The sequence below is a fragment of the Lepidothrix coronata genome, unplaced genomic scaffold, assembly GCF_001604755.1.
Source record: "Lepidothrix coronata isolate B3197 unplaced genomic scaffold, Lepidothrix_coronata-1.0 Scaffold30, whole genome shotgun sequence".
Classification (NCBI taxonomy): Eukaryota; Metazoa; Chordata; class Aves; order Passeriformes; family Pipridae; genus Lepidothrix; species Lepidothrix coronata.
The window spans coordinates 5,608,227-5,633,089 of NW_016690210.1; the positions used below are offsets into that span (position 1 = coordinate 5,608,227).

Consider the following 24,863-nt stretch of genomic DNA (forward strand, 5'->3'; position numbering starts at 1 on the left):
ACATTTCTTAGCATTCTTATATAAATTGAAACAAACTCACATGCCAGAGATGGATCCAAATCACTCAGGTTTTGATCTTGCAGAAAGGAATACAAACAGACCCTTCACATTTGCCTGGTGCTCTGCTAAGGTAAATAGGCTTTCCCAGGTGTTTTAATTCATGTTTATCTGTCTCACTGCTAGACTGGGATTTGCTGCCTGATTCCTGAAGTTTCTACAATGAATGAACCGAAATATTGACTTCATTGGAGATATTCTAACAGTAATGAGAATCTCAGAGTAATGAGACATATGTTTCAAATATTTTGCTGAGCCAAGGTCCATGTTTGGCTTTAGGAGTAGCATTTGGATCAGGAGCTAAATAAACTTTGAAAACAGTGCTTTCAGTGTAGACACTCACTATTAAAAATATATTTAAGCAAAAATAAAGAAGGTAAAGAAAAAAATGCAAAGTGGGATGGTAAAATTTGAAGTTGGGCCTTAATCTTCTGCATGGAAAATTACGTTGCTCCACATACTAATAACAGTTAATTAAAAAAGGAAACATTTTAAATTAAATTCAGTCCTAGCAGGATTTAGTGGAGAGAGGTAAATTTAGTTTTACTGAAAGGCTATTGAGGAAGGGAGGCCAGCAGTAAAGGCAGAACTAGAAAAAAAAATTGTCTCCAATTAATGCAGATGTCAAATCACTGTCTGTTCAGGAGAGAAAAAAAGTTTAGAAATATTTCTTACTTGTACAATGAAAATAAACCCATGTGCTTGGAACAGCACATGCTACTGCTAGTGGCATACCTTTAAGAAAGTTACATGACTTACAGAGCCTGATTTCCTGTGGATTTATGCCACCATTCACCTCTATCCCTTTCCCATCTGGACTGCAGTAACTCCAACAAGCCTCTACACATGCCCTGACAACACATCACCAGCAAGAGACAGCAGTGGTGCACCTACGACAGCATCAGGTACTTGTCAACTGGCCACCACATCTGCTGACAGATTTGCAGCTGCTGCCTCTCCCCTACTCCTCCCCTGCCATCATTTGAGGAAATTAACTCTCTTTAAGTTGTCCTTTTTTTTTTTTTAATAAATACATTTTAAACTGGAGAATAATCATGCTGTCTCCTTAGAAAATCCCCAAAACCTTGTAGCAGGAGATGCATTTTACTATCAAGGCCTTTTTCACTAGCTCAGTACTTTACAAGTGTTATTTCTAATCTTTCAAGCCACTACACATGTAGGATTCTGCTCCCGAATATTCCTAGGAACACAATTTATCATATAGGCTTGTTTAAACTGTAGTTATTTTGCATTTTAAGGTAGGCTGGAAAAATCAGAACAGAGAAACTTGTATAGAGAGAGGTTAAAGTGGACTGGGGAACAACTGCTGTACCTCTCCTCAGTGCACCTTGAGCCCCTGCTGTTTTTGAGATGAGGCCAAACATACTAAATAGCACTTTGTTTTCTGGAGTTGACTTGTCCTATCCTAGTGAAGGTTAGGAGAAAAAGAAAGGCCGATGTGCTTTTATTCATAACTACTTTTTCCATAATTTCACATAAAGTACTAAACTGACCCCTCAAAATATGGTTCAAAAGAATTTCACATTTATGATGCTTTGGACATTTTAAAGATAGTAAATATACTCATCTCTCTGGCTCACAGAAAAATAGAATGATTGTAGAGTGACACACAGAGCAATTCAGCAGCAGTTTTCCACTCTGCTCCAAACAACACTTGGGCCTATACGCCATGTGGTAGCAGATTTCAGTAATACTCAATCAACAACTGGTTTTGGCAAAGACTCTTTTCCCCCTTTGTCCAAAAGGCACATATGTTAAACATTAAGATCAATAAAATCTAGCTTATGTGTCTGAAAAACTACATCAACATCTGGTAAACCTAGGCAAGGGGTGTGGGGAATCCTAATTCACCAACGAAACCTCTTCCCCTCTTTAAGGCACTTTGGCAATGCTCACCAGTTTCAGCATCCATGGGCTGCCACGACAAGTGGCAAAGCATCCGAAAAGCCCGAAGACGATGATTGTGGTACCCGTCCCAATGAGCACGTAGGGGGCATTGGTGGAGTTCTCAGCAATGAGAGAGATGTATGTGCCAAGGGTGAGCTTGCCCCAGACACCAACTGCGAGGAGGATAACGCCTGTAATCTGCAGAGAAAAATGGGAAAGGTGTCAGGAGCAACCAGGGAAAGCATCCAAGTTCAGTACACAGTGATCCTGAAGAGATTCATTGGTGCTGTTGTGTTGGCAGAAGGAAGCCTCAGGACTTCTACTAACTCCAGAGGGATGGACAGATAAAATTAAATTCCAGCATCTGGAGATGACACTGAAGGAGAGACTAATCACTGCCAAGCTGATGGTTGCCAAGGGAGAATGCAGTGAACCACCTGCAGGACCAGGCTCTCTGCTCCTACAGCACACTGAGAGAGGTGCCCAATTCCAGCACTCTCATCAAAAGGCACAAATAACTGCTGGCAACTCACACCTCCTGAGTTTTGCCACAAAAACTGCCTGAACCTCAAAAACCTGCTTCCTGAGGTCCCGTCCTTCTTAATGCCAAAGTTTCAGGAATATGAACACCCCTTGCTGTGCATTACTCTGGTAAGTGAGCCTTCTCCAGGCTACATAGCAAGTGACCCCCCCTGGCTGTGCAGAAGCTGTGATACAGGGTGGGAGAATACCAGTGGGCTCTGGGAGCACCCAGCCTCTTGCTCGAGACTCACAAGCAGAGGCTGCCATGCCACAGGGCACTATTCTCCTGTGAACATCTTTATACTGCTGTGAAATCTTGAAATTCTACACTATTACAGCAGGGTTGCCCTGCAGTTCTTTGTGCAGGAGATCCTTGTTCACAGTTATATTGCACCTAAAAACTCCCGGCTGAGCTATGTTTTGAGAGCTTTCATCTACTTTTCATACAGGTTGACGTGAAATAATTGAGGGAAAAACTCCTCGAAGATAAAAAAGGAAAACAGCTTTTTGGCTTTTTTACCTAGGCTGGCTCAAAAAGGACTATGCAGGGTGCACTGCCCACATGCCTTTCCACTGTCCTGCTGCTTGGCACCAGCAGGCAAAGGAGCCCGTCCTCTGCTCAACCTGTGTCTGCGGCAGTAGGTGTTGCTCTGGTGCTGCACTTCCACCTCTCTGGAGAGGGAACTGCATTCAGTAAAGCTGCTGAATAATCAGAGCCACCTAAGGAAAACACCAGGAGGGAGGATGGTACAAACAGACACTCTGAAGAAAGATACAGAGGGAGAGATGCAGGGAAAAGAATAAATAACAAAAATAGATGGAATAAATAGAGAAACAGGAGAAGACCAGGTAGATAAAAGTGAATTAACTTGTCCTCAGAGAGAGGAGATAATTTCTGTATCAGAGAAAACAATCTCACCTGGCAATTTCCACACTTCCCAGCTCATCTGCTTCCATGCCTCCCAGAGCTCTAGGGAAGACATGCCCCCACCTGGCTCCCACTCAGAGCCCACCAGAGTGCAGCACTGCCACAGAAACCCATCATGTTCCTCTGTCTCACTGAGCGTCCCCTGCTCCCCCCAACCTGCATCAACATTTCTGTCGCACCTTTGGGACAGGACTACCAGAGACTTCTGCTTTCCTGCCCATGGTGGGGATAGGAATAAATCCAACTCTTGTTCATCTTTCAGGCCAACTGCTTGAAAAGTGCTGATTCTTTGCTCTTGAACCCTACTAACTTACAGCTGCATGTCTAAAAACTCACTGAGTAGCCTACCTACCCACAGACATCAAATGCCCCCACCAAGACTGGTCCCATCCATACACAACACTGTTGGCACCTCTCTCCTTCTTCTTTCTAACAAAAGCTTTTTCAGAGGGTGCAGATTAATCAGCAAGCTGCAGGGGACTGGGAAATCTGCTGAACAACTTTTGGTTTCTCGCCTCCAGTTCCACAAAGGGCTGGTTTCTGTGCCTGAGCTGCTGAAAGTTTTACCACTGTCCCCAGGGAGGTGTAAAAGCAGCCTTCACTGCCAAAATGAACAAGCAGCTTCACATATGAAAGAGAACTCAAGCCTTGTAAAAAAAACATTTTTAGTTGGCTGTTTGAAACAATTACTAACCCTTTACTATGTGCTTTAGGAGTTTGGTTTCCCCCGTCTCAGGGGGGAGCCTATTCAATTTGTGGCACACACAGACTTTTGAAAAAAGGAGGAAAGCCTCTCAGTGGTTTATTCCCCTTCTCCTTCTTAATAGAGCTCTGATTTAAAGGGATTTAAGGAAATCCCTCAGTTTGTTGGGAGGTCTAAACCCCCAAGTGCAAGTTTGGCACTGTGCAGAGAGGTTGGGACATTTCCACAAAGACATGCTGCAGATGCACCTCGGGTTGCAGCAGTGCTGGCTGGAATTTTGCTTGTGAAGAGGAAAAACCAGAAAACTTCCCTACAAACCTTTTCATGACCTTTATTTAGCAGAGTACAAGCAGTGGTATGGCTAATGCCTACCTCCACCCCAAGGCAAACCTCGTTTCCTTATTTTCAAGACACACTTTTCATCCCTATCTCTCTGTTCCATCACACAGTCAAGGGAACGATGAATGTACTGGGTCTCTGGTTTGGTTTGGTTTGGAGATTTTTCTTTGAAATCAGGAGATACATGGGTAAACAGAAGAGCAGGATATTGCTGCCATGAGAATAAGGCAGCAGGAATAGACACTGGTTCTGACACTCACCACCAGTACACACATCTTTTCCCTTACTCTAGCTCTATCTCCTTCATTTGACTCCAAGTGACCACACTGGCCTAATCCTGTGACCTGTGGGTCAGACCCAACAGGTGCAAAAGCAGGGTGATGTCGGTCCTTTTGCATCTGAAATGTCTAAAAGGAAACTCAGAACACCTCTTCCAATACACAATCCCTCCCCTGTCTTCCCTATTCCCTTTCCACTGTAAAGTTCCCATTCAGGCCATGATCATATAATTCAGTGGCAAAATGGAAAATGATTAGGCAGATGAATAGATGGATATGATCAACGTATCTTCTGCTGGAGACATACAAAGTATTTCAGATATCTGGGCAGTCAGAGGAGAGTGATTATCAACCTTTTGACTTTTAGAATCCCCCTGAGCCAAGACTCACCCCTCAGAGCAATTTTATTTATAAACACCTGCAACAGCCAGCACACATGGAGCAAGAGAGCAGCAGTCCCACTCCGCCAGTGAAACTTTGACTTCCTATGGCCCCTGCAAGAATTAAGATTCTTCCTGGAAACGGTATGACAACTACAGCCTGTGAGAAAGGAGTGTCACAACCCCACTCCAGATCCTCAGCAGACACAGAAGAAATGAACTGGCAGCTGCAGAGCCCACGATGCCCCAAATTAGACATCTGGAGCGGTACAGAAAAACAAGCATTAGCAAAGGAAAGAAAAAAAAAATGTTTGCTTCTAAAATGCAGGTGCCAGAGACATCCCGCCCAAATGCAAGGAGCTGTGGGAGAACTGTCAGTAGCTGCTCTATGGAGGGCTGGGCCCCATTCCTCTCCCAGCTCCCATGGGGCAGAAACATCAGAGCATCTCCCTGAGCCTCAGTCCCATTTTATACCCCCAGCTGTGACAAGCATGATGGGATGAAGGCAGGCTTGGCTTTTACCACCTCCGTCAAGTATCTCTGACTTTGTGGTGGCAGGATTGATTAAGCCCATGGAGCAGCTTCCAGGAGCTCACAGCTGCGTCAGGAAGCTTTGCTCTCTCGCTGCTGCTGCTGACCTTGATGTTGATACCCTGGCATCCTACAAGGTCTCTGAGCATCCCCTTTGTCACAACACTGGACCCTACAGGTGATGGAGGGCCTGAGGTAGAGCCATATACACTGAACACAACCAGAGCCAGGTAGGTTGTGCTTATGGATGTAAAAGTGACAGTGTGGAGGGGAAAAGAGGAGTGGTGATTATTACATGATGAGGTTATCCAGCTTTTTGTGCCATCCTGTCCTCTGGTGTGTTTAAGAGAAAACAAAAGAGAAAAACACCCAAAAATACCAGGTTTCAAGGCCTGTCACAAATTTACCAAATGCTTTGATTCAGAAAAAAAACTCTGAAGTTTTCTTTGGACTTTACACAAGCCTTGGCTTAAGCAGTAACAGCCCACACCTGGATAAAACAGCCAAAGCACACATCCATCTCCAAACAGACAACATCACCAGAGAGGGGTTCCTGCTAACAGCCAGAGTGGGCCTGGTTTATCCATGCTTAGGGCCAGTTCCTAAAATCATAACAAGCCCCAGAAACTCAGACAGGTTTCGTGTCCACAAATGGGCTGGCAAGTGATTTGTGGTGGTTTTGGTCTTCTCTTTTTCATACTTGCAAACTGTCCCACCTCCACACTATTTTGATGGATTTTCCCTGCAACTTCTGTTTCTTTTCTGTGCTGTTTCTCCAGTCTTCAACATTATTAGAAAGCTGTTTCATCCTGGATTTCATCAAGGGTAGATCATGTCTTCATTACAAAAGTTCACTGCAGAGGAAGCCCCTGGACTCATGTTTCCTCAACCAAGAAACCCGAGATGTAGCATTCCATAAAACATTATTAGGCCTGCCCTTCATTTAGGTCAAACATTTTAAAGGTTAAAAAAAACCCCAATGGAGGAGATATCCAAGTAGGGCAAGGACTGTAAAGACTACACACAGCTAGAAATTGCATTGTTTAGCACTAGCAGGTCTCACATTTCATTGTGTCTGAGCTCAGGCTCGACAAACACACCCCAGAAGCCCTTGACTGACAAGATGGCAGGAAATGAAGCAGGTGGGCCACCTGGACATTTTCTAAGAAAAACTCCACTGAAATCAAGATGTTCCCACAGAATGTTTTAATCTACGTGAATTGGATTGTTCTGGCTTTAAAAATAAAATCTGAGAAAAAAAAGCCTCAACAGGCTCTACCCCCTTGCTCTGGCCACGTGCATCAGGCCCAGACTTCACTGGCCACCCAAGCACTGCTATGCTTCCCTGCCCCTTTCCATCTAACAACTCTGTGTATCTCGCATCTGCTCTATGTAACACTGTATTGGGTTTGTGTGGCAAGGTTTTGGTAGTGGGGAGGCTACAGGGGTGGCTTCTGTGAGAAGTTGCCAGAAGCTTCCCCCATGTCCAACAGAGCCAGTGCCAGCTGGCTCCATACAAATCCACTACTGGCCAAGGGTGGGCCCGTCAGGGACGGTGGGAGCACCTCAGGGATAACATATTTAAGAAGGGAGGGAAAAAAACTGCTGCACAACAGCAGCCAAAGAGAGGAGTGACAATATGTGAGAGCAACAGCCCTGCAGGTGCCAAGATTGGTGAAGCAGGAGAAGGAGAAGATGCTCCAGGTGCCAGAGCAGAGATTCTCCTGCTGGCTGTGGTGCAGACCATGGTGAGGCATCTGTGCCCCTGCAGCCCCTGGAGGTCCATGGTGGAGCAGAGATCTACCTGCAGCCCATGGAGGAACCCCAGCCAGAGCAGGTAGATGCCTGAAGGAGGCTGTGACCCTGTGGGAAGCCCGCACTGGAGTAGTCTCCTGGTAGGACCTGTGGACCCATGGAGAGAGGAGCCCACATTGCAGCAGGTTTGCTGGCAGCACTTGTGACCCTGTGGGTGACCTGCACTGGAACAGTTTGTTAAGAACTGCAGCCCATGAGAAGGACTCATATTGGAGCAGTTTATGGAGGACTGCTTCCCCTGCAAGGGACCCCGTACTGGAGTGGGGGAAGAGCATGAGCAGTCCTGCCCCTGAGGAGGAAGGAGCAGCAGGGACCACATGTGATGAACTGTTTGCAGCCCTCATTCCCCATCCTGCTCTGTTGCTGGGAGGAGGAGGTAAAAAAATCAAGAGTAAATTTGAGCCCAGGCAGAGGGGAGAGGTGGAGGGAAGATGTTTACACAACTTGGTTTTATTTTCTCATTATCGTGCTCTGATTTGATTGGTAATAAATTAAACTAATTTCCCTAAGTCAAGTCTGTTTTACCTGTGACAGTAACTGCTGAGTGATCTCTCCCTGTCCTTGCCTCAACACACGAACCTTTAACTATATTTTTTCCCCCTCGTTCAGCTGGGGAGAGCAGTGGGCACCTGGCATCCAACCAGGGTCAACTCACCACAATCACACATTTACTCTCTCATCTGAATGGACTGGGGATTGTCAGCAGGACAGCAAGGCATAGACCACCAAAATATCTCTCCTTGCTTTGTCCTGCCTCTCCTCCAGCATGGTATCACAGGCACATCCCCACCAGTTTCTGATTTCAGTCAAATGCAGGCTTTCTACTCCTTTGCCTTCCTTCAACATTAGTGCAGATGCTTCCAATGTTATCTGCAGTATTGCCCCCAGTTCTGGAGCTGATTGGATGTGGTGAAAAAGTTCACATGCTACAGGCAGGCAGAAACACAACTGAACTGAATGTTAGCTCTATCTTGCTTTTCCAATTAACCATCAGCTTTTAAGATATGACCAACTGCACTAATAAAAGGATACATGCTGCAGCTTTGTAGGAGACAGGGAGAGTGATATCCTGATAAGGCTGGGCATTGCTGAAATCAGAACTAATGCTAAACACACACAGTTTCTCAATAAAAGGCAACAGAAAAATGCCTGTGAATTACTTCTTCTAATAGTGCTGGGACAAAGATTAAACTATCAAACCCCTTCTAAACAACAGCACTGAAATATGTGGAGAAGAGTATTCAGAGAATAACTTACAAAAGTGCACTATCTTTAATTCTGTCAGAATTAGGCAGGAAAACACTATGTACTCCTTTAAACTGGATGCATGGCACGTTCTAACAGAGTCTGTTGTCTTCATACCCCAAAATCACAGAGCATTGGTGGCATGATATAAAGGAAGCTGCTGCTGTAGTCTGAGATAGGAGATATGAAAGCTACTACACCTCACATCCACAGAGATTCAAGACTAATTTAAACCCTAATTTATACATAAGACTTCCATATGGAGCATTTAAAGTTTATCAATTACAGAGGTGAAGATAAACGTGCAGCAGTAATTGCTAGTTTATTTGTCTACATAATTCATGTCCTCCTCTTCATTACTAATGTCAGCTATTCTGATTCCTAAGCTCTGGCAAAATAAAACTTGGAACCCGATCCTGATTGATATGGAGCACACACCAATCCCTACTCCTTCCAAAAGCAGCAGGAAAAGCTCATCATTTCCCTGGACTGGTTCTTCATCAGCAGAACTGAGATGCAGGAGGACAGACTCATCAATCAGGATCTCACTGTAGGTAACATTTTTCTATTTTATTTTATATTTGCAGTCTTGCTAAATGAAGGTAAAATGTGTACAAGTTAAAATGAAATTCAAAGCAGCAGCAAAGAGTCAGACACAAGGAAAATAACCATGCTGTTGATATATTCAGCGTCTCAATTCCAATACTTCCTTTTCCAAACAGCAGCCTCCCAAATTTTGGTAGAGGTATGCTGTGTCTCTGCACAGCTCTACTGGAAAATCTTCTCCTCAAACAGGTTGGAGAAAGTCTGTACATAAAATGGATGAAGCCAGGGGAAGGCAGATGAGAACTAACGCAATCCATCTTGAAGCTGAAAGGCCTGGTGATAGGTTTAGCAGGCTGTGAGGAAATGAAAGAGGACCAAAGCTCACAGCTAATTAGATCTTCCAGACATTTCCCCAAAGGAGGGAAACTTTTTCACGAGGAAAACGTCCGACCTTGACAGCATCCAGAACAAATCCTGCGTTAAAAGCATGTCCAGGGAGACTTAAAAATAACTGGCCTACCTCTGAAAATTTTATAACTTTCCCAAAATAGGCAACGGATCACATTCAAAATGTTCTTGCCTTACAGCTTGTCAAGCCCTGGGAGTGGCTGGCTTTGAATCTTCTGCCTCAGCCTCTGGGCTCTCATCAGGCAGGCAGGCGACTAAAACAAATATAAATCTTCTTTTGCACTTCAATGTCAGCTCTTCACAGGCAGGGGCAAAGCAATAAGATGCAATGGAACATGGAAATGCATGTAAGCCAGCAATACACCTGAATTCTCTGTGCTCACATCTGATGATCTTGACTACACCTGCAAACCCAACTTGGGTCACGTTTGCACAGGACTGACCTCTGCTGGAGTGAAAAAGAAACAAAGATGACACAAGCTGTACCTTTAGAAGAAGGCAACTCCTTCATGTCCTTACCTCTTCTTAGGAGAAAATAGAAAATTATGCCCATTGACATAAAAAAGCCAAACACAAAACCATCACTAAAGGTGGAGTCACCAATGGTACTGCCTGGTATTTCCACTAAAAATAAAATTAGTTCCACTTTACAAAAAAATCTGATGATAGAAAGAAAAAAATGTTGGGTTTTTTTTCTTCTTTTTTTTTTTTTTTTTTAAATTCTGCTATAATCATACTCTACTCAGTGAAGACTCTACTAAAGAAAAAATTGTAAGCCAATTAATAACCATTTGCATTCCCTTTGCAAACTGAGAGATGGCCTGTAAAGGTCACTGTGTTAGGGGAAAAAACTTTCAGTGGCCATTCTGATATGTAACTGCTCTAGTGTCTTCTAGTTCCTGATTTCTCCATTTTTAAATACATTCCCCTGGTACCTAATATGATTATTTTGTCCCCCTGTTCTTCTAACTCAGGCCCATCCCTCCCCTTCCTCTCCTTTACAGTCAGCTTCCCATCTAAATAAGATGGGAATATCTAAATAATTTTCCTAAGAAAAACCAACCAAAAGCATTTAAAGAAAAAAAATGCTATAAGATAAATTTTTTTAGATTACATTCCTTTCTATGATTCTTTGCCTATCTCACCTGGGTAGGCTGCCAGGCTTTGGGCTCAGGGTTTTCTCTTCCTGGTGCACGTGTGGGATGCCCAGCACAACAAGTCTTGCTTCGTCCCTTCACCCCAGCAATATATTTGAGTTACGATCCCTGCTGTTCAGCATCCATCTAATGGTAGCTTCTGTCAGAAAACTGATTATCCACCACAGCTTTTGTTTCTGTCCAAAACTGAGATTCATGTGTATTAAAACAACTGGCCAATGCCCTCTCTGCAGAAACCATCACCGGGGGATACCAGCACATGCAAACCACAGCAATGGGGATGCTGCCTCTGCTCCCATGTCACCACAGGACCAGAGCTGAGTATCTAGTGCACCCGAGTCAGGGGATAACCACCAGTCCTGCCCTAAAAATACAGTGGAGGAGGTTTTGATTAGACACATGGATAACAAGCTTAACAGCCTGTTCTTACACAGCTCCTTTCTGTAAAGTAGACTACTATTTCCTTTTTAAAAATATTTTTACGGTTCAGTGCTTCTCCTTTCTTGGTGGGGCACTACTACAAGCACATGAATAGTTGTTCTGAGTGAGGTGCCATCAGATTAAGGTCCTCAGAGGTCAAATTGTAGTGCTGATAAAAAGGAAAAAATTATGAAAAGAAAGTAAAATACTGACTCAGATGCCGAAGTGAATATCAACAGCAAGTTATCATGGAGCTGATGTGGCTACTCACCACCAACTCTGCAGACAACAGTGTGCGCCAATACCTAACTTTAATAGTGCCTCTATCAACAACGAGGAAGTAGAGTTAAATGATCTCTGAAAGAAAGGTCATTTTTATAAACAATTCAGGTTTTTCCCAGCACTCAACCCATTCATACAATAACCACACACTGAGGTCTAATAGCACATTCCTTGCAGGCTGGGGCAGAAATGACAACCAGGGCTGTGTCACTTACTCTGTAGGGAAAACACAATTAAACTCACATAGAGGTGAGTGCAACCTTCTCCTTGAAACCAGGAGAAGAGGCTAGTGATCGTTTCATGAACAGCAGAGAAGAAAACATCAGAGTAATTTTATTTGCTGCAGGGTGAAGAATTGGATATGGCCCAAGAAGTCCAAGAACACTAACAAGGACTGCAGTGGGGGGGACAACACAACACAAGAGCTTGAAAACCACCTTGAAGCATTGCTCAAAACTAATAATTTCTTTCTAATACAGTGGAAAATACCTATTCTTAGAGAGTTTTCTATAAGGAAATAATTAATTACATGCCACTTGTAGGAACATTCAGGAAAAGTAAGGTCATTTGGGACCTGATCTCTAGGCTAAGACCATGCACATAATGAATGGTTATAATAAACAACCATATTCTTATGGTGAAGATTCAGCTGTATTACACCTTGCATTTAGAGAAAAAAAGTTGGAAATCTTAGTAAAATTAAGTCCTTTATCATGAGAATTATACCTATTTTTATGTAAGACACTTCATTAAATGAGAGAAAATATTCTGTTTTACAGTTTAGTCACCAGTGGCTCTATTAATTGATGTATCTTTTAAGTCAGCTGCAGACAAAAATGTGGTCATCTCCAGATAAAAATAAAATGCAAAAAAATACATTTCTGCTGGGAATTTTCAGACCTAATTTCTTGAAACATAGCTTTAAATATGCATGACTGAATGTCTGAGGAAAAAGAACGTACAGAGTGGAGACATCAAAAGCAGCATCCCACTCTGCAAGCTAAAGCACATAATTAGAGAAAGGAGGTGCCTTCAGCCCCAGGCATTGGCTTGTGGTGCACGCTCGGAGCCCTGAGGCCACTTGCTCTTCCCAAATACTGATTCATCCCACAGCTCCTACACATGGCAATTGTGGCCACTTGTGAAGAAGCTGCATGGTGGTCCATGGCCACCAGAACAAAAACTAGATTAGTGGGGGGCAAGCCTGCAATAGACTGAGCTTTGGGGGAGCAAAGGTTGTTTCCAGAGAGTGGCTGAACAGCTTTGGCTTCAACCTGCTCAGTAGCAGAACCCTCTGCAGAGATGCAGCCTCCTCTGGGCAGGACCAGGAACCTCAAGGAACCTGTTTGTCCAAGCCATGATGGAACTGGGACTGGGCCTCACCTTCCCTTACCCACAGCTCCTCTGCTGAGAGGTCAGAGATAGCAGTCACAGTCTCCCTTGCCACAAACTGGGCACACAGAGCTCAGTTTTCAAGGGCCAGCAGCTGGGCAAAGGCTAAGGCACACTCCTAACTAGAGAAATAGTTGTTGTTTTGAAGGTACTATAGAAAATAGAAGGAACTAACTGATCATCAGCAAACTGATATACCCAGAGAATATTTACCTGTGGGGCCTAAAAGGTTTTGGAAGTTTAAATGCAGCAGCTGTCCCCCATACTCACACTTTCAAATCCCTGCAGTAGCAATACACAATGATGACAGAAATGTTGTTTACACAGTATAACGTAGTTTGACCTCAAACTTTTTTAAAGAGTTCTCCAATTTTACTGAGATATGAGACTTCGAAAGTTAAAAAAGGAAAGATAAAGACTAGATGTTTTGAAACAGGAGTATCACCTATTTAAATACTTTATTGCCTCTTAAATGTTCTTGTTGTTTGTTTGTGTCCTAAAAAACCAATACAAAATCTGAACTTCTATAATCCCAAAGTGAACAAAGTAAAGGACCAAAATGCAGCACTCTGAAAATTAGCTTCTAGTGCTATCCATGTCCATGAGACTAGCACTATGTTCTAAGCCCTGCCGGCACAAGTATGAGTTAGACTTTAGTTGAAGGACTCTCTTGTACCTCAGGACTGACCAGAGTAGAGAAGACTTTTAGAGAGACCTCAGTGAAGGAGTTTTGGTAATTTCAGTGGATCAGTCAGCACAGGAATTCCTCCCTGCACATGTTAACAGTCTTCAGGCACGCAGCAGCAAACTACAGCATCATAGTGCAGAAGCTTAAACCCAAGAGAATCATCACAACTTCTTCACCTCTCAACAGGAATGAAACAAAAATCAGAGCATGCAATAAGCACACAGTGACCACGTGGTGCAGTGCATCCAGCTCTAGAGAGGAAGAAAATATGATGTGTGCATACTGAGTCAAATGTATGAGGAAAAACCACACTCTCTTGCACCAGCACACAAGTTGGACGACAGCAGACACCACAAAAGTTGTCAGAGTACATGCAGTCAGCAAGACTCTGCAAAATAGCTCTGGAAGGGAGCTGCTGCAATGCAGTTTAAGAGAGGAAGCTCCTCAAGGGAATTGCTGCATCTTGCACATCTAACACACCTGCTTAGTCAGCACGTGGAAAAGGTATTCTCCAGTGCACCACCACCAGCAATGTGCCCGGGGGGCAAAGACAGCAACCAGGCCTGTTGGGCACTCAAAAACTCTTGGGCAGATGCAGAGCAGTATCAGCCCATTTCCATCCTTAGCTAGGCACTAGCCTGCCACTGTCCATAAGGATATTATATTTCTGCAATTATGACTTCGCTGATCTTACACAGCTTCTTCTGCATGTAATGAAAGGCAGTAATGACACTCAGCAGCACAAGACTCAGCGTGATTTCTTGCTTTGCTGGCTGTGGGAACTGGAAGAAAAGCAGAGCTATCACAGTTTGTTTATCTGCTGGCCTTGCAAAGTTGGGATTTAGCAGTAAGAAAACTTGAAAAGAATTAAAAAGAGATTTACAAGCTCATTAGTCACTGCACACAACAGGAGTGGTGTGAAACTCCCTCAGAACCATTTTGTGTTTAAGCAACTACGGTCCTAATAACCTTCAGAAAAAGCTGAATATGGCACTGAGGTGTGCAGTAATAGATATGCAATGAAATTCTATAGTACCAGATACAAGGTCATGTTGCTGGGACCAATTCCAGCAGTTTCAAGCTCCTAAATTTGCAAATAATAGTGGAGGAAAAAGACTTCTGAATGCTAGCTGACCACGATGAGGAAAAAGGCACATGCAACCCAATGGTGTGTTTTCAAAGGCAAGGAATTTCCAGAAGAGGCTGTGCAGAGGCTGCCACTGCACCAGGCACTGGTGAGCACCGTTCACAACTCTGTAATGCAGTCTGCAGAAGGTGTAAATTCCATCATCCCTATTCAAAAAAGGTAAGGCAATACTGCAACAGGTACATGGAAGGACTCCTGGGATGACAAGGCAATGGAGAGTCTCTGTAGCAGGAGGCTGGACACGTGGCTTTCAAAGCCTTGCATGAAGTGGGATAAGGAGGGGTGAGGGGAGGATATAAACCTGCCTGTTAAGGGGATTACACACCAGGGACAAGAGAGAGCTGTTTAAGCCACAGGACAGCTGAGCTGGGAACAAAGCGGGTGCGCGCTGGCCGTGAATGCACTTGGGGAGGAAATGAGAGTAATGAGGTTGGGAGCAGCCTCCTCCTCTCAGAAGAGAGAGGTGGGAGGGAAGGAGGTGAAGCTGACAACACAACCCCAGCCTGAAAAAGATGACAGCTGGGCAGCTTTCATCCCTTCACCACGGGAGAGGGGCTGCTGGGCAGCGGCACAAGGGCAGAGCTGGGGAGTCTCACTAAATACCTAATTGGCTGGAGCCTGGGAAGAGGAAGGTGGAGGCCAGGGTGGATCTGAGCTTCCATCTGTGCAGTGCCAGGCTGTCGCTGCCAAAAAGGTCATCAGCTGCAGCATTAACTTCAGTTCAATCCATCCAAAAATCAGCTTGGGAGCACATGTAATGATAAGGGTTTTTTTTAAAAGTTTAACAAGGATTATATTATTGCAACCAAACCCCTAAAGTACTTATCCCTCTTTATGGAAAATCACTGGCTATTTACAATCACCTAATCATAGTCAGAATGAGCTGAGAACTGCCACTCTTACTGTGGGACTGCTAGGTTTTTTTTGTGTTTGTTTTTCTGAGAAGGACACATTTCTTTCAAAATTAAGACTTCTGGTTTCCTTTTCTCCTTTAGCATGAGCCAGGTTTCCTCTTCAGCTCTTCCAGGCACCCTGCTGCAGTGGTCTCTGGTCTGCTTTTGGAAGCAGTGCACTTATGGTGGATCCCCACTTTGTTGCTGCACATCTCATGTGGGCCATCATGAGAAGGTAAATGTCCTCGTTTCAGCACACCCAAGTCAGTCCTTCAGAACCAGTGATGTTCCCCATAATCCTCTCTATCTGCACTCACCCACACCTTGGTTACTGCTCCTCCCAAACACAGGCAGCACAGTTAAGGAAGCAAAAAAAGGTAACTAAACAAGGGTAAGGATGGCAAACTACAGTTTTCATACTGCTCTGTTGTTCATTTGTACAGATCTGGTTTACACATGTCACTCCTGCTAAAACAGCCAAAGTCAAAAACCAGAAGTCACTTTCAATATTCAAATGCTTTTTTAGAGAGAGGAAGGAAATATCCGCCCCAAATCCCAAAAGGAAGGCATTCCATGGGTCATGGTGTGCAGATGCTTTGTGAACTCTCCTGCACTGCTGGGAGATGGATTTAATAACCAAGGTTGTTCTCTCGAGTCTGATCCTCCCGGCAGCTAAAAGGAGGAGAAAGAAGGCGGATGAAATTCAAATTTGTCAGTTCATCCAGAGCCCACACAGCAGACAGACACCATGTGCTGCCAGTAACTAACTCCTAAAAGTTTTTTGAAATGTGTAAGTGTGCATTTTCAGAACACACAATCCTTAAAATCAGCACCTGCCTCCAGATAAATCAGACACAAGCACCCACGAAAAAACTATGTGGATGTTGGGGCCTTCTGTGCGAGACCAACTGCCAGATAAAGTGACCATCAACTCCCTTCCTTGCAGGTTTAGCAGGGATACAACAACTTTATCTGCAAGCAAGTTGGATATTCCAAGAGGTGATGCTCTGCTCTGTGTGTGTGAAGCTATGAGACCAGAATATCCTTATCCTCAGTGAAAAAAGATGTCTGCTCCAGAAGGTGGCTGGAAGAAAGGGGCAAGTGATGACATGGCAGCTTCAAAGGACTGCAGAAAAGAAGCTACAATTCCCTAACATGCTCATAGCTTTTAGTACAAGGTTGCAGTGAACTTGTAGTATATACCATCTTATTAAAATACAAATATTTCCAAGAATAAAAGTTCAAAACAATCATGCTCCTTACCATAGATTATAAATATTATTTCAAAATAGTTTATGACCTGTAACCATTCATCAAAACTCCCTGGGTAAAATCAAAAGAAATGACTGAATTGTGTTTTATATTAGTTTATATATACATGTACTGATGCTTAAATGGTTGAGATACAGGAGTGCCTGCTTGAGGGTATTTTACTTGTGTATGTGTCTGGAAACAAAGGCATATTCCTCATATATAAGTTTGTTTTTGCTGCACATTAGAGTTGCTTAACTAAAACCTGGCACCTTTGAGTGTGACTGACTGTGTGTGTTTTCATGGGAAAAGAAAAAGAAGTTTTTTGTCTAGGCTGGACTCAAACTGCTAAATTCCAGCTGAAACAAAACCAAAAGCAGTCAGCCAGAGGAAGAACAAAACTTGAAAAGTTTCAACCCAGATGCTTGGTTCTTAAAAAAAACCAATAACAATACGACACAAACCAAAACAATACATTAAAAAAATACCAGATAATCACAATACCAAGTGACACTACCAGATTGCTGATAACACACATGTAACTACAGTGCAGGTTCTTTAATGCCCTTTTGAAATACAAACTAACCTGCAACCTTATCCTCCATCAGGATGGTGAGGCCATCAGGAAAGCTTTCTAACCACAGTTAATGTTTTGTGCACTCATCTCATGTTTTGGTGTGGATCCAGAAGCTGTGGGACACAAGCAGGATTTCCTCATCCCATCCTGAAGCTTGCCACAGCTCCTGTGGGAGCACAGGGACAAATACCCACGTGATTCCTGGCTGAGCTGCTGCGAGTCCCTTCAGAAGAGCTTGGGAGGCAATGGCTGCCGCTTCCATCTGCAGACCACCCATCCCTGCCCACGTTCCTCCATCTGGTCTGTAAAACACCCTTTGTCAAAACCAGCAAAATACTTAAAAACTGAGCAGGAATGCTCCTGCTACTTGAGTTGCAGTGTGAGATTTCCAAAAGGGGTCGGTTATTACCACTGGGTTTTAAATCGAACTTTTAGATTTCTACATATAATACTTGTGGCTCACTTGCTGCTTTCTCCTTCAAGTTTTCTTTTCTTAAAACAACTACAATGATGACCTAAATGACAGATGGACCAAATTGTACAGGACTTTGCATATCTTATTGCTATGAAAGATGATTCATTCTTAAATACTTTAAGACTTTTTTTATTCCTATTCATCTCATCAGCTCTAATCAGGTTTTGATATACAGTTAACGTACTTACTAACCAAATCTGCAATCAGTGCAAATAAATGAAGTAAGTGGATTGTTTGAATGAAAGGAGAGAGGAGGATTTTATCCTGATCCCTGGCTCTGGCACTCACAGTTTCAGAGTGCAGCTTGCAAAGCCTTTCTGAGCTGGTCAGAGCAGGCACTGGGAAGGCAGAGGGGAGCAGCCATCCTGCTGGCTCTTGGTGCCACTCTTCAGTCCCCCAAGCACAAGATAAATTCCCCAGAGTGAGAGAGATGAGGTTTGCTCTGCGAGGCAGCTCTTCCAAGTTTCCTTTAAAGTACCTGTAACTACAACAACTGGCCAAAGCTTCTCTGTGTGCTCGGTGCTGGTGCACTTCCAGCTTCCCTGGAAATAGGGCTAATAAAAAACCCCATGTTTACACACAGCAGAGGAGAAATGCATCGAGGAAGCAATTTAATTTTCAAGCTTGAATGGAAGTACTGCAATTAACAGAAAGAAAAAAGACAAATATAAAAAGTAGGCATTAAAAAATCTGTTATATGTTTTAGAACAGCAATTAAAGGAAATGATTCAGAGTAGAGCGCCTGTTGCAAAGATTAAAGAAAACTGCCACCTCTTTCTCAAGAAGAATTACAGTTTGAAGGGAGGTTTCATGCTAGAATAATGGTAGTTTATTTGCAGATATTTAATATTTATCTTACCAGCATTCATATTAGCAGTAAGGCAAGCTAATGTTACCGTTATTATGCACATCAAACTGTTTTATTTCATTTGACTTGTTGCCGTAAAATTCATGGTTGCACTGTTGCCAGTTGATCTTATTCAAGCCTCATCTATGCTCTTTAAAGGTTCCAATTTGGGGAACCACCTACTAATGAGAGAAAATAGAAAACATTAAAAGGCTGAACATCAGCCACACAAACTCCTAGCTGATTACTCTCTTACATGCATTTACCAAACTGTCCTATTTTACTTCACCAGCTCTTACTACACACTGCCAGAAGCTGTCACTAAGACTGTACTGTGACTGGCTCCAGGCAGGGATGTAGCTCCCAAATTTGCCATCCTAGCTGGCTGTAGCTGATGCTCACTGTTAATCCAGGATGACACACCAGCACATGGTGTCCTACCAAATGGGCTACTCTAAGTTTAAGGCACCAGAGCCTGGCAAACCTGCAATGTAAGAGTAGCAGTATCAGAAAGGAAGGCAATAGAAATAAAGTTGTTACACTCACTCACATATAATAATAATAATAATAATAATAATAATAATAATAATAATAATAATAATAATAATAATAATAATAAATACGTAGACACCAAACACTATGGGAAAAGACCAGACATACCTTTTCTATGTCAAGTTGCCAACCACATTATTAACACACATAACAGTGATAATTTCCAACCTCCAGGCATATACAAAAGGAGCACATCCTCCTACGTAATGAACAGATAAAAATAGAAAGACCTGCATTTTAATATGGATTAGATTGACAGGGGGACCTCATGGCTTCCAAGCATGCCAGGCTGTTGGGGAACCCTCCTATCCAAACTTTACCGAAGTCAAAGCTTGGGAATCATATACTTTCCTAGGATTCACAGGGAGAAAAATGAGTGCTGCTTCCAGCTGTGACAGCCCTGATAATCAGCTCTAGCACATTCTGCTTCTTCAAAAATGTGTTATTCCCACCTAACTGTTACCAAAACAGAGTGCTCCAAAATCAACTCTGGAGGAGATGGCACAACCCAACAAGTAAAAGGAACTTCTCTGAGAGAGTCTATACCATCATTGGCTTCCTCAGACTGTAAGCTGTTCTTGGACTACAAGACTTGGCCTACAGGTGTAGATTAGTGCAACAGAACTCAGTGTATGAGTTCTTGGAAGTAGAAGGTGATTTTATTTTATGAAACTCCAAAGTTGATTTCACTTACCAACACTCTCACACTCAAGTACTCATATACACCAAGGCACATGTGTCCAACCAACTAGTCTGGCCAGGATCACCAAACCACAAAGGCCAGGAGATGCTGGCTGCCCTAGCTCACACAACACCTCTTGCATTCTTCTCAATGGGACATAAAATACTGATTTAGGGCTTATCTCCATTTAGGAGTGTTCAGAATACCACTCAGAAACTTCTGCCTCATTATTTTGCTTCCCGCCTCTCAGAAACCTTAGACAAAAATTCCTGAACTTCAGGGTTCTTTTGTTTTCTTTATTTGGGCATCTTATGGCTCTAGTCTTGTTCTTTGTCTTGTCTTTAGGTCGTGTTCAGTTCTCAAATGATAATTTTCCTTTCATAAAAATGGCCCATGTAGATTGGCAAGTCAGAAGGTGAGGATGTTCCCACAATACAAGTATGTTGCCCCTATTATACATAAATATTGTTGCCAGCACACTTCTAAGAGGTATTCTAAGATACTCAATGCTTGGGAGAAGTTTAAACTTATCTGTTTCATGATACAGTTGAGAACAGAACAGCCAGTTACTGAGAGAGCAAGAACAGAAAAAAAGATAAATAAATACAGAAAAACATAAATAGAGAAAAAAAGTATAAATAAATGCAAGCAAAGCAAGTCTTCAAAACCAAACATTCTCCCGAAGAAAATCAGCTGAAATTTGTTATCTGGAAGGATCAGCCTGGGTACATATTCTTCATCCACCAATGAAAAATAAACAAAACTGTTTCAAAAAGGCTCTGCCAACTTTCCCTCATAATGCTTCATATTTGCCTACTATTTTGCTCCACCTCCATGGTTTATACCTCCTCACAGGTACCTGGTCATCCCCTTCCAGAGGTGCTCTTGCAGACACTTGGGCTCCACAATGTGCAAGAAACGACTGGATGCGGCGCTTAGTGCTGCGGTTTGGTTGGCATGGTGGTGTTCAGTCAAAGGTTGGACTTAATGATCTTGGAGATCTTTTCCAACCTTAATGATTACATGATTCTAAGTTTGCTCAGTTCTAAATGCCAGTCCAACACAAAGGGAAGCCAACAAAAGACCATGTGGAAGCTGCCATATATTTCAGTACCTCTACATCTCCTGCATGGAGGGACATTCAAACACCACTGGCGATCTGCTGAGGACAGAAAGGTAGAACAGAACGGCTCTTTTCCACTACACTGTATTACTTCCTTTCCTAAATCATATAAAGAAAAATTAGGAGTATCCTTTGAAGCAAAGCCATGCTTAAACCATAATGAAAAAAAATATGCTTTCTACATACTCTGCCCTCTCCCCCAAAAGGACTGCTCAAACAAAGCCAAAATCCCCTTTGTGCCAACATGGCCAAGTAAGCTGAACCTACTTTGATCAAATGTGCTGATAAATTCAGATCTGTAGGGGCTTCTGAAACACTGATTTACACTTGTGCTGAAGATGTGTCGAAGAAAATATTTCCTTATATAAATGGCTATTTTAATGTCAACATGAGTAAATACACCCCTGATGCATCATTACAGGAACTGCACTGTTTAAGAATGCAAATATAAGAAAGTAAAACCTATTAGAAAATGTAGATATCATTTTCACTGTCCAAGCTGATAAAGTGCCAACATAAATGGAAAACAAGGGTCTACCTATTGAAAATAAAATAATATTCTTGAAGCATCTACCATCAGACATACCACTGGGCACGAGCTGTTGCCTTCACTTTTTGGAATGGTTTGGCACCTGGCAACAAGCCATCAGACAAGTGTTATCTTCATTGTTATTTCTTAAACTCAGAATGTCCCATCAAAATACAATAATATTATGAAAATGTTCTTTTCAAAACTTAAAAACTACGTTAATTTTCAAATCTACATCACCAGTGTACATCTATAGCAGCATCATCTGCATTACTGCAGCTAAATGAAGCAAAAAAAATGTTTTCTTAATTTAAACACATGTCCTTTTTTGACCACACACACAAAAAATTAACATAAAAATATTTTTTTCCAGCTTGTTTTACTTGCTTTATCAAATGAAGGCACAAAGGTAAGTATGAAGTGGGACAAAGCCATGTGGAAACCAAGGCTCACTGAAGCTTAGTTATTGCAAATTAACCCAAATAACTCTTTCTGAAAAGCTGATTCACTTTTTATACAACAGAAATACTTCTGGAACCATCTGAGTTCCCATCAGTAAACCTGCTGACAGAGCACCATGTGGAAAACACAAAAAAAGCTGTACTGAAACAGCCCAGTGATAAAGGAGCTGGCAACACAGGGAAAGCTGCAATACCCTTTGCCAATAGGAGTTATTAGAGAAATTCTGCAAGCGTTGGGGCTGACTTGTTTTTATGAGTGTTACAAAAAATAAGGAACATCCTAAGGAAAGTTATTGGTGATAAAAATGGCCAGCACTGTCACACAGAGGAAATGGAAGCGTTTCACCCTCAATCAGAAGGAATGAGACTAACTGTGTAATGTTCTGAGCATATGTATACAGATCTCTGACATGTCCGGGTCTCAGTCATCAGGAATTACAGATGAAAGACCTGTACCAGCTGCTCAGGTGAGCATTAGCTACAAATGCAAAGCAGGTATGAAAAATACTTGTGCAAATGATGTACTTCCAGTAGGCACACGGAGATAACAGGTGCTACAGAACAAAGCACTGAAGAAATCTCCTCTGCAGCATGATTCTGGCTGGACATGTTCAAATATGACTTAATGAGCATGAAAGACCAAAACAAACGCTCAGCTCTTCCTCCTCTGATCAGCCTCCTGTATGAGGAAAGAACAGAAGGATCTGACTTGCTCTGGTGAACACAGAGATACCTGAGAATAAGTCCAACTGGCTTTGAGCTCAGCTCCCCTTGTTTACTGCCAGGAAACCGCATGGGTACAAAGCCACAACTGTACTGTTTTGGGATAAACTTAGATGTTTAACCTCTCATACAAATGAGTTTCTGAATAGCCTTTCAACAAGACTTGGAGGCAACAGCCCAGTTATCTCTCAGACGGAGTTTGTTCCATACACAAAGGCACCAGACGATGTAGTTCCAGTGGTAGCAGGGAGTCAAGTTCTTTCTTCCAGGAGGCACTTTCCATCCTACATGTCTGAAGTTCTAGAAACACCTGCATTCTACAAAATACATGTTTACATAAGGTCTTTTTCAGTGTTAAAACACACCAATAATCAGGCTTTTTACCTGGCTGGCTGCCCCCCAATCCCAGCTGTCTCCCTGACCAAAAATTAACACAGAGAAGAACCCAAGCCCTGCAGTGGACTAAAGCTTGAAGTGGTCCATACTGCCCAGGAGCTCTGGTGATGCTGCATTCAAGATGAACAGCAGTAAATGCCCACAACACTGTTTGGACGACGAGTCTAGCACATGTATTTCCTGGGAGCAAAACCTAGAAAAGGAACACAGTGGGTGAGAGAAATCAAGCTCCTATCTTTCTTTGAAATCTTCATCAGAAGACTGAAGCTTCTCAAACTCCAGTGTGTGACCCCACATCTGGGTCACTGGTGCCCACAGGGAGCCTCCATGAACACCACAACTGCTGCAGAAATCACTGTTTCCCACTTAGCAGACTACAGGTCACTTATTTTAGCAGATTTTAGGTATCTAAACTATTAACCAGAGTTGGGAGTTCCCATGCCCTCTATTTCCTTCTTCGATCCTCCAGTCCAAACCCACAGCGCTGACTTTGGCTGTCAACACTACTAAAGCATGAAGACTGTGCCAAGAATGAGCATCACAGGGCAGAACATAAAATACAGAGGCAGCAGCTTCATAGCTACTATAAACCAGATTAGCACGGGTTGTAAAAAGCTCAGCATGTAAACAGGGAAATTTCAAAAGTACCAAGATATTCAGAAGAGATAATGCAGTAGAAAATAGGTACCCATTTTCCAAAGGCTGTCTTTCATCTCAGAGAGGTCCAGCAACCAGATCATCTGACAACTCCAGGACCTATCTGCGCTTTTAGGTACCTAAACATCTTTGGAAATGTGCCTTTATAGAAACATCACCTTTCCTGACCACTCTCATGCCAGCATTGTTCTGTCCCTTCTCTTACATCCCTTGACATGTGTTCAGTTTTTCCATTTATACCATCTTAGACCAGCAAACCAAAATATTCGATATTTCAACTCCATGCCCTTAGCCTTTTAATATAGAAACAAGGTATTTACAGTGGATTTTTAATGTAGATGTGTAACTAGAACACCAGTGGAGACTGCTGCTGTAAGGAAAAGATCACATTTAATATACTCTGCAAAGAACATAAAATCAGTGACATTTTGACCACCAGGCCTCGAGGAATGATCTGTACTTCCCGCTCACAGAGCGCTGGCTGGTGCTGGGCTGATGCTGAGCAGATGGCTGCAGAGCAGATTTTTCTGGCACTGAGCCATCATATTGGTTTTTTCTTGCTTGTGCAGGTAGGGTTATTTATTATTTACATGGCCTTAGATAGCTGTGATCAGGGCATGATGGAAACGCAAACACACAAACAATAAGGTGCTGTTGCAGTTGTGAGGGGCTATTCATGATCAAACTTTGATTTTCTGCTGCCAATTTTCCATTTACCACCTCTTGCCTAATAAAGCCTTTCCTCCAGCTTATTGTCTCTCCAGCTTACAACTGCTAATGAAACGCTCGAGTGTTTCCATGGGGGCTGATATTAATGTGTTTTTCCTAGGAGTTTTCTTTCTTTATGAACGGCACCAAGGATGTCAGCAAAGCTCCTGCAACCACTTTTATTAAGCAGAAAGGTTAGGATCTCAGACTAATTGGGGTAAAGACAAAAGAGCCTTTAATTAA

The 24,863-nt window shown here is 42.8% G+C and overlaps 1 protein-coding gene across 1 annotated transcript in view; it reads right to left on the bottom strand.

Moving 5' to 3' along the window:
* TSPAN7 (tetraspanin 7) overlaps positions 1 to 24,863 on the bottom strand; it is a 98,001-nt gene that overhangs the window by 17,249 nt on the left and 55,889 nt on the right. Inside the window, exon 2 of the mRNA XM_017810959.1 lies at positions 1,975 to 2,163. Coding sequence (XP_017666448.1) covers positions 1,975 to 2,163 — 189 coding nt within the window. The remainder of the gene's footprint in view (positions 1 to 1,974; positions 2,164 to 24,863) is intronic.